General features: G+C 46.7%; 2 protein-coding genes across 4 annotated transcripts; one reads left to right on the top strand and one right to left on the bottom strand.

Annotated features, from left to right (window-relative positions):
• Nucleotides 1-613: 613 nt before the first annotated feature.
• Nucleotides 614-3,903, bottom strand: MOAP1 (modulator of apoptosis 1). 2 transcript variants are annotated; one of them, XM_081094039.1, is made up of 2 exons: nt 3,786-3,903; nt 614-3,403 (listed from the first exon to the last, which is right to left on the bottom strand). In XM_081094039.1, the coding sequence occupies exon 2, from the start codon at nt 3,283-3,285 to the stop codon at nt 2,218-2,220; it is 1,068 nt and encodes a 355-aa protein (XP_080950165.1). In that variant the 5' UTR covers nt 3,286-3,403; nt 3,786-3,903; the 3' UTR covers nt 614-2,217. The 2 variants fall into 2 exon arrangements, with proteins under 2 accessions (XP_080950165.1, XP_080950166.1); XM_081094040.1 differs by having other exon boundaries at nt 3,524-3,827.
• A 47-nt stretch (nt 3,904-3,950) lies between these two features.
• LYSET (lysosomal enzyme trafficking factor) lies at nt 3,951-7,008 on the top strand. 2 transcript variants are annotated; one of them, XM_081111065.1, is made up of 2 exons: nt 3,951-4,008; nt 4,886-7,008. In XM_081111065.1, the coding sequence occupies exon 2, from the start codon at nt 4,902-4,904 to the stop codon at nt 5,295-5,297; it is 396 nt and encodes a 131-aa protein (XP_080967191.1). In that variant the 5' UTR covers nt 3,951-4,008; nt 4,886-4,901; the 3' UTR covers nt 5,298-7,008. The 2 variants fall into 2 exon arrangements, with proteins under 2 accessions (XP_080967191.1, XP_080967190.1); XM_081111064.1 differs by lacking the exon at nt 3,951-4,008 and adding an exon at nt 4,200-4,423.
• The last annotated feature ends 2,972 nt before the right edge of the window (nt 7,009-9,980 follow it).

A 9,980-nucleotide genomic window follows, 5' to 3' on the forward strand; every position in this document is an offset into this window, starting at 1 on the left:
CTTTCGCCCTTGCCCTTAACTCTGAGGCTTTCTGAGCCTCAAGCCTTTCATCTGTAAAACAAGGGCAATGTGCTCGGCAGTTGCTCAGTGGTTAGAGCATCGGTCCATGCACCGAAGGGTCTCGGGTTCAATTCCTGGTCAAGAGCATGCACCTGGGTTGCAGGCAACCAATCGATGTGTCTCTCTCACATTGATATTTCTTTCTCCCCCAACCCTTTCCATTCTCTCTCAAGTCAATGGAAAAATATCCTTGGGTGAGGATTAACCAAAAAACTAACTAAATAAAACAGGAGCAATGATAGTGTTTCTTACAGGCTTCAATGAATATTTAACCAGGCAGCATAGAATAGATTAAGAGCAAGGACTCTAGAAATAGACAGCCTGATTGTAAATCTTGTCCCTGTACTTATTAGCTGGGAAACCATCCAAACCAATGCACTGATGCATCAGTGTACTCACCTGCTATGTGCACTAATTTGTGTACTGTCCTGTTTCACTCCATGTGCTTCAGGAGCTCCCTTCAGCAATCACACTTAGGGACTAAGTGGTTTTCAGATTCACATTTTTGAAATTTCTTTTGGAAATTTGATATAAACCAAACAGATAAAAGAGGTCATTTTATCAGCATTCCTTTATTTTATAAGGTCATACTTATAATTTTATAATACCTATTAAAATGATATTCAGAACTAGATGTATGATGATGCACATCAGGAACCTGAGGTTAGAGATGGAAGCTGCAAAGTTAACCTCAGCATTCAGTTCTGTCTCTTGTTTTGATTGCACAGAATCAACAAAATTCTGGTTCACAAAGAAAATATCTTAACCACTGTTCACAATCATGATAAATGGAGGGCAACAGACATCTACAAGCTGATACATGATCACATTTGACATGCTATACTTGCACCTGCTACCACACGAGCTGACATCTCCATAAGATCAGGTCTTACCCCTGCCTTCCTCTCAGAGCAGTGCACATATGTAGTGACAGAACTTTGTGGTGTTTTTTTTTTGTTTTTTAAATATATATATTTTTTATTGATTTTTTACAGAGAGGAAGGAAGAGGGATAGAGAGAAACATCAATGAGAGAGAAACATGGATCAGCTGCCTCCTGCACACTCCCTACTGGGGATGTGCCCGCAACCAAGGTACATGCCCTTGACCAGAATTGAACCTGGGACCCTGCAGTCCGCAGGCTGACCTCTATCCACTGAGCCAAACTGGTTACGGCAACTTGTGGTTTTGAGCAGTGCACATATGCAGTGATAGAACTTTGTAGTTTTGAGCAGTGCACATATGCAGTGACAGAACTTTGTAGTTTTGAGCAGTGCACATATGCAGTGATAGAACTTTGTAGTTTTGAGCAGTGCACATATGCAGTGATAGAACTTTGTAGTTTTGAGCAGTGCACATATGCAGTGATAGAACTTTGTAGTTTTGAGCAGTGCATATATGTTGTGATAGAACTTTGTAGTTTTGAGCAGTGCACATATGCAGTGACAGAACTTTGTAGTTTTGAGCAGTGCACATATGCAGTGATAGAACTTTGTAGTTTTGAGCAGTGCACATATGCAGTGACAGAACTTTGTAGTTTTGAGCAGTGCACATATGCAGTGACAGAACTTTGTACAGTTTTGAGCAGTGCACATATGCAGTGATAGAACTTTGTACAGTTTTGAGCAGTGCACATATGCAGTGACAGAACTTTGTACAGTTTTGAGCAGTGCACATATGCAGTGATAGAACTTTGTAGTTTTGAGCAGTGCACATATGCAGTGATAGAACTTTGTAGTTTTGAGCAGTGCACATATGTTGTGATAGAACTTTGTAGTTTTGAGCAGTGCACATATGCAGTGATAGAACTTTGTAGTTTTGAGCAGTGCACATATGCAGTGATAGAACTTTGTAGTTTTGAGCAGTGCACATAGGCAGTGACAGACTATTGTCCAGTTTTGTATGATAAAAAACTCACCAGAATGAATTTAAATATGTAAATGCCAGTGCAGAACTACAGTCTTCCTAGTCAATGATCCACTTAAGAGGCCTTAAGTAGGCACACAGATGACAATGGGTTTGTACTGAGAACTGTGCAAAAATGAGTTACTTGGCATCACAAGGTAGGGCTGGGTGAATGTCTACCACTGTAGTATATGGATTATTCTACCTCCATGCTCTGCTCACTGTCACTGTCCCTTTTCTGGTTCCCTAAGATTCAGGTGAAATGTCCCTCTAATAATTCTGCCTGGAGAAGGGCCTCCTCCTCCTCTGCCTCCGTTGCCTCTTCATCCTTTATCAGCTCCAGTAGCTCGAACAAGCCAGGGGCTGAGCCATCCTCGGGCAGAGGCAGCCGCCGGCGCAGTGTTTTGTCCCCAGCTCCAGCAAGGATCTGGTCTACACGGGCCTGATTCACAACTTCTCTCTCCACTGCTCCTCTCTCCACCAGTTTCTGTAACAGAGGCTCCAACCTGAGTACGTAAGCAGACAACTTTTCTCCCTCCTTCTGGTAAGTCCTCAGGTATCGGACCTGCAACTCCCTAGGATTATCAATAACCCCAAAAACCTGCTCAAGAGCCTTCAGGCATTCGGGGACCGTAATTAAAGGGTTGCTTATCTTGAGGACACGGATGACATCATAGGCTGGGCTTCTAAGGCTCTCTAGCAACCGCCTTCTCTTCTCGGCATCCGACACCTGCCAGGTCTTCATCATCTGGGTGGTATGGAACAGCCAGGATTCAAAGTTTTCTTCTTCGGGCCCTGGAGGATCGCCGCCCGAGAACACCCTCAGCTTTTTGTAGTTCACGTACTGCAAGGCTGGCTGAAGGGCCTCGTCTAACGCCTGGGCCAGCATGGGGGCCCGCACTTCTGGGATCATGTTCTGGTCTAGGTCAAAGGGGTCGTTTCCATACCCAAAAGCTCTGGTCAGCTCAGCCAAGGTCATGCCCTCTCCTTCTAAGAAGGCCGTTAATCTGCTTAAAAATTCGTTGTCTGGGTCAGGGGGCTTAAAGATCACCCTCCAGCTACCCCCCTTCCCAGGGATCTCCTTGGGGACCAGGGCAAAGCTCGTCTCCTCCGTGAGCCCGACTAAGGCTACGGTCCTGTTCTCGTCCCTCCGGAACATCCTCCCGAGCAGGCGGTGCTCGCCCAAGGGAGCCAGCCCGGCGCGCAGCGCCTCCTCGATCTCGGCCACAAGGCAGGTCTGGGGGATGCCGGCAATCAACAGCGCCTTCCGAGGGCTCATGTCCATCCCCCTGCACCAGTCCTCCAAGAGCCTCAGCGTCATGGTGCCCCGGGCAATGTGCTTCCGCTCCAATGTGCTGGGGACCGGGATGCCGCCGCGGCTCGCAGTCCTCCTCCGCGGTAGCCCGTTTAAGTCCCGTCACCGTCCCGAGTGCCAGGTCCTGCGAGGACAAAGCAGTCAGGTCAGCGAAGGTGTCACGGACCCCGGGCCCGGAGAGCCGCGCGCACCCCAACCGGCGGCCGACGCCAGGCGGCCCCACTGCGGCAAGCAGCCATCTTACCCTCCTCGGGCGCCCCGCCGTCACCTAGCGGTCCATGCCTGCGTCCCCCGGCAGCGGCCGAGGCGCCAGGGCCGGCTCCCGACGCTGCCCAGGAGGCCAGCCCCGAGGGGCGGGCACAGCAGAGGGGTTGTGCAGAGGCGCGACGCGGGTCGGGGGGTGATGGCGGACCGCCTGGGCTCTGCGGTTCTCTCCGCCGAGAGTAGCGATGAGGCGACCAGAGTCGCGAGCGAGGCACCGGGGAGAGGCCGACGCGGCCACCCACCTGAACAGACGCACACGCACGCAGCTGCCACAGCCTCAGCCCGGGTCCCAACAGGAGCTGTTTGGGGCGTGCCTGGGGAGGCGGCGCCGCGGGGTGACGCACCCTGACGTCTCTTAAGGGCGGGCCTTTCAAGGCGGGGCGGGCGCGCTTCCGGGACGAGCCGGAAGCCCCGACTGTGGCAGCATCCGGGACGGCGAGCGGGCGGGCCAACCCGGACAGGAAGGTGAGATCCGGCGCCTGCCCAGCTCTGCAGGCTCGGCCGCTGGCCGCTGCCCGGCCCTGGGCTCCCGGCGCTGCAAGACGGAGAGTCCCGGGCCTGGCGCCGCGCGCGCAGCCCTGGTCGCGGCGACGGGCGCCGCAGCGTGACAGGGGGCGGGGCCGGCTAGGGAGTCTCTGGCGGGGCCGGTGACAGCGCCGGGAGCTCAGGGACCGGCCGCCGCGTGACCCGCGCAGTAGAACGCCGAGCTTAATCACAACCAGCTCGTGCTCCGGGCGGGTCGTGGTCCCTGTGCCCCAGCCGGTGACGCCGGGGGTTTCTTTCACGGCGCTCCCTCTGACATGCCAAAGCCACCCGAGTATTCAGAGCTGAGTGACTCTCTAACGCTTGCCGTGGGAACAGCACGATTCTCGGGACCCTTGTAAGTGTTGAAGACGTGCTTACTGTCTGACTTGGGGCCCCGACATTGGTCTGACGCGTAGAACCAGGTGCTCGCTCTGAAGCAGTCCTGTTAAGTCCGAAAGTGTTTGCACTGTAAAGTGGAAGGTTCCGGGGGAAACCACTTCGGTTCCAGTTCTTTAATGGAAGGTGTCCCGGACCCATTTAAGCCATAGGTAGTGACCTATTCTGTGGGATTCACCTAAAACCAGACTCCCTAAACACTGAAACGTCTTGTACTTCCTCGGGACTATTACGTAAAACCACCTGTAAGTTGTTTACATGTCTTAATGAAATGCAATTTTAATTTATGTTAAACCGTAAATGTAGTAACAGGGTATTTTAGAAGTCGTCGGAAATAAAGTAAGTACATTTGGAATAGTTGCCCTGACAGCATTCCTAGACCCTAACTATATTTTCTTTCTTTTTTTTCTTTAATTTGAAGGCACAGAGCATGGAGAATGATGAATTTTCGCCAGCGGATGGGATGGATTGGAGTGGGATTGTATCTGTTAGCGAGCGCAGCAGCGTTTTACTATGTGTTTGAAATCAATGAGACGTACAACAGACTGGCCTTGGAACACATCCAGCAGCACCCCGAGGAGCCGCTTGAAGGAACCACGTGGACACACTCCTTGAAGGCTCGGTTACTCTCCCTGCCGTTCTGGTTGTGGACGGTGATTTTCCTGATACCTTACCTGCAGATGTTTTTGTTCCTATATTCTTGTACCAGAGCTGACCCCAAAACGGTGGGCTACTGCATTATCCCGATATGCTTGGCAGTTATTTGCAATCGCCACCAGGCATTTGTCAAGGCTTCTAATCAGATCAGCAGACTGCAGCTGATTGACACATAGACTCGGTCACCGTTTTCCCCTTATGACTACAGAACTGCCAGTGCCGGCGGGACCTGATCACAAGACGCGGTTTTCCACAGATCTCAGGAAGTTGTGGTGGGGCAGAGGCCCTTCACACAGTGTGACGAGGGGGCTGTCTTTATCTGACTAATGGGTTTTTAGGTGAAGCCTGAGACACAGTCCTAACAAAATAATGTTGATGACTTCAGATTTTGGAAGTAAAATCATGTCTGTTACTTGCATTCTTTAGAAACTTGAATAAGTTCCTAAACTCCTATTCTTATTCTACTGTGCAACATAGTGATGGTTCAGAGATTTTTCCTTTGGGGGAGAAAAATGAACATGAACATTTCCATTGTGTTTAATGTGTAAAAAGGTCCAAACATGGTCATAAAGTTTAAATTTTATACAATTACTTGGCTTGCTTTAAAATTCTTCCGACTAAAACACCAATTCATGCTTTTCTGAGTAAGCCAACTATTTGTCAGCTTGTGAGAAATCGGTATAAAATTACTGAGATGATTGCTGTCCTGATACACAGAACTCATTCCTCCTTTTGGTTAATGCTGTGGGCATTCTTAATGCTACTGATTTTTTTTTAAAAAAGAACTTGGGAAGAAACTAAATGTTTGAAAATTGAGAAATCTAACTTATACATAGGAGATGGAAACAAGGTGTTCCATGAAAATGTTTGTCCCAGTGCCTGTCAGATGTGCGATAGCTCTCTAAAAGACGCTGGCAAGTCATCCTGGTACTCCTTTCTAGCCTCAGGGCTGGTCTTTAGGCGAGAGGTTAGTTGCATGAAGATGTGATCCTTGTACTTCCTCCTGTGCATTTGTACTTACTACCTCATGTCTGGTACCAATACAAATATCTAAAAAATGGAAATACTAGATTTTAGGATTTTTTTTGGGGGGGGTGAGATTAAGATATATTTTTATACAGCTATGTCATTAATCCCAGGGAAATGTTTCACACTGATAGGTTTTCATAACGTTTTGGGTGCTTACTCTGTTGGGCCCTGTTCTAAGAACTTTGCATAAATTAACTCACTTAATGCAACAACCCTATGAGCTAACCATTACCTAGATTTTACAGATAAGGACACTGAGGTGGAGCAGTTAAGTAACCTGCCAGAGGTCACACAGCTGGTAGGTGGCACAGCCAGAGCTGTGACCAGGCATCGGATGCCTGTTCCTAACCACAGCTACAGCGCTTCTCACAAGTGACAGCTGTTCCAGCACCGGGCGCTGCCTGCCTCGCCAAGTTAAAGAATGGAGATGGCATCATCGAGAAAGGTTTTTCTCAGTGTGTATGGGCTCCTGGAAACCTAAAAGTTTCTAGCAGTCTCACCTTTTAAGTCTGATTTGACTAGAGTGGAATGCTGCACTTTCCATAGCAATCTCTTACTTGAAAGATAAAGCAGGTACTTTTGCAACTCAAAAGCAGCAAGATCAGATTCTTCTCTAATTAGTCCCAAATCTTTCTTCTACTGCCTCCATGGGTCTAGTTCCTGAAATGATTTATCTTCTGCTATAGTACATACAATCATCAAAGTAAGCGGCAGATTGAAGTATCTGCGTCTCTGTGAAGGACAGATAACCCAATCACCTGTATCTTTTGAGTATTTACTAATTATAGACGGTCCCTGACTTACCATGGTTTGACAGGAATTTTCCACTTTATGATGATATTAAAGCAACATGCATTCAGCAGGAACTGTACTTGAATTCTGATCTTTTCCCAAGCTAGTGATAATACTCGTGATGCTGGGCAGCAGTGAGATGATCTTGCCCAAATGTAGGCTGACAGAAGTGTGCTGAGCACGTTTAAGGTGGGCCAGGCCAAGTTCAGGGGTCCAGTGGGTGAGGTGTGTAAATGCATTTTCTACTTACATTTTTAACTCATGATGGGTTTGAGAGTAAGCATTATAAGTTAAGGAGCAGTGTAGTGTGCATGCTGCAGGCACTGCATTGAGTGATACGCATTCTTCATGACAGCCCTATGAGGCTGGTATGTACTGGCACCAGTGCCATTTACAGAAGAGTAAAATGAGGACATCTGAGGAATTAATAACTTGCCCATGATCACACAGCAAGTAAGTGAAAGAGCCAGGACACTGAACTGGATGTCTGGCTTCAGATCTCCAATTCTATCATCCCAATCTATTGCTTCTCCATAATTTGAGGAAAATCATTGAGCAGTTTCTTGTTTTATTTGCTTAGTCTTGAAGCAGTGATAGTTTGGAAATGATTTAAGAAAATTATTTGTTACTTTTTATTTTACAAATGTTTGGTATAATGCAAGGTTTGTGAATTGGTCACTTGTAAAGTGACTTCATTTTTATTGAAGTACATTTTCTCTCTTCACATTCTAATATTGAGATTTGGTAAGTAAATGCTCGTCTCTGTCTTTCAAGATAATATGTCCTTGGTAGTAGAAATGTTAAAATAATTACAGTAGGAGTAATGCAGTATTTCTAAATGTTTCAGATTGCAGAGTTAATCTGTTTTTGATTACTTAGGAATTAATTATCCAAGTTGGATTATTACTATTTTGTCTATGACTATTTAAGAGTTCAAAGCACTCTTTTGGGAAAGAGGAAAAGGTGAAATTTATCTCGCAACTCTATTAGACCGAGGAGGAGGTTAAAACTGATGGATTGGAGACCTATTATTATAGCAGGTCATCACTTATTTTATATTCTCATCACAATACAAAAAAGCAGTGACTACAGGATTAGGTAGTGAGATAAACAGTAGATAAGGGAAATGTATCAGAGATTTTAGGAAAGAGACAGGCATCCTAGGATCCCTAACCAGTCAGTATATGCTTCCAGGTATGAGAAAAATAGAGTGGTAACAAAAAGTTTTTCTTTGGGGAAGTGGAGTCGTTAAAGTACGCCCAAGAGAATCACTGTACCCATAATATAATCAAACTGGTATATTTCGTTGACCGTGGGTATTGTTAAAGTCTTTATTGAGAATATCTAGTGTGGATTTTTTGGATGGGTTTAACATTTTCAGTCTCAAAAATACTAGCAGAAAAGCTTGCCACAATACCACATGACTCATGTTTGCATCAAACATTTGCCATCATTATAAATTCTACAACATATTTTTTTTTAAGTGCCATGTAATTGTAGTCCATGATGGGGAATCATCATGCATTAGTATTTTTGCTTTGGTCTAAGGCAGTGAGTGGGGTCTTCAACTGTGGCTGTATATTAGAATCACCCAAGGGAATAAACATCGCAAAGCTCATATGAACAATGTCAGGATCCCTTTTCCACCAATTATGTCCATTTCTGTGGGCATAGCCCAGGCAATCCTGTTTTTAGAGGCAGGTCTTCAAGTGAGTCAGGGTTTTCTGCACCATAAAGACTCAATTGTTAGTCACGAGATCTGGTGTTTATTTTTGGAACCACCTCAAAAACTATTCTGCGGTAACTTCACCCTAGCTGTTTGAATTGCAGATGTTTAAAAGAGGTGTTTATATTTCCTCCCCCACCCCAAGGTTTAAATAGACTTTATTATTACAAGGGGGAGGCCTACTGACCAGAGCCTTATAGCCGGTATATGTAGTTCCAGGGTGTCACCATGGAGAAATCAGAGGTTATGATTGTAGAGGAAGTCACTGACTGAAGGCCAGGATCCAGGGGAGGCAGCCAGGAATGCTGCGGACGATAGGACAGGCTGGGGTGGTCCGGTGGCAAGGTGAGGGGGAGAGGACAGCTTCACTCCTGCTTCTTGAAGCTCTCCAGGTGTGACAAGACCCAGCCCCACAGCCGGAGAAAACGAAGCAGGAGATGAGCAAGGGTGACACCCATGGTCCTGCACCGCCTGGAATGGACCTGGGCCTCAGCGAGTAGACTGCAGACAGCTGCCAGCTGGAGCCCAAGCTTGGAAATGAAGTGTCTGCATATTGTGATTCCAACTCCTCTCCTTCAGTTTATCCCGAATCCCATTTATCAGGTTTTTGCCCCCCACTCTACCAAAACTGTCTTCTTGTCAAGTGGTCACTGGTAACTTACACAGAACTGAATCCATTGGTCAAGTCTCAGTCCTCCAATTACTTATTAGCAGTTTTTGACACATTCCCTCTCCTTGAGATACTTTCTTCAGTTGGCTTCTCATCACTACTGCCCAGAACTTCAGCGAGGATAGAATGTTCTTGATCTGTGCTGTCCCAATCAGTAGCCACTAGCCACGTGAAATGAGCCCTTGAGATGAGGCTAAAGTGACTGGGGAACTGGGTTTAAAGTTTCAATTAGAATTTAAATAGCCACCAGTGGCTAGTAGCCACTATGTGTTAGCCCAGGTCTAGATATTTTTCTTACTTACCAGCTCCTCCCGTCTCCTTTGCTGGTTCCTCCTTGGGGATCTGCCCGATTTCTAAATGCTGGCTTGCCACCCCCCCCTTTTCTCTTTTACTCCCTTGATCATCTCATCCAGGCTCATAGCTTTAAATGCCCACATTTATATTACTACCTTGTCTCTCTCCCCTGAGCTTACTTGATATTTATTAGATGTCCAAAACCAAGCTGCTGATCTCTCCACCCACCAAAATCTGCTCCTTAAGTTCCCTACGAGATCGCTGGCAAACCCCTGATGAGGGATCCTTTTAAACTCTTACTCCTCAAAAGTTCCTCCTGTGGTTTCCCTTCTCAGAATAGAAGCCAAA

This window comes from Myotis nattereri, assembly GCF_964212035.1.
Source record: "Myotis nattereri genome assembly, chromosome: 1".
Taxonomy (NCBI): domain Eukaryota; kingdom Metazoa; phylum Chordata; class Mammalia; order Chiroptera; family Vespertilionidae; genus Myotis; species Myotis nattereri.

Coding starts and splice junctions, on each gene's coding strand:
- MOAP1 (XM_081094039.1), bottom strand. CDS start 3,285: ATGACGCTGAGGCTCTTGGAGGACTGGTGCAGGGGGATGGACATGAGC.
- LYSET (XM_081111064.1), top strand. CDS start 4,344: ATGCCAAAGCCACCCGAGTATTCAGAGCTGAGTGACTCTCTAACGCTT. Junction 4,424..4,885: donor GCACGATTCTCGGGACCCTT/GTAAGTGTTGAA, acceptor TTTAATTTGAAG/GCACAGAGCATGGAGAATGA.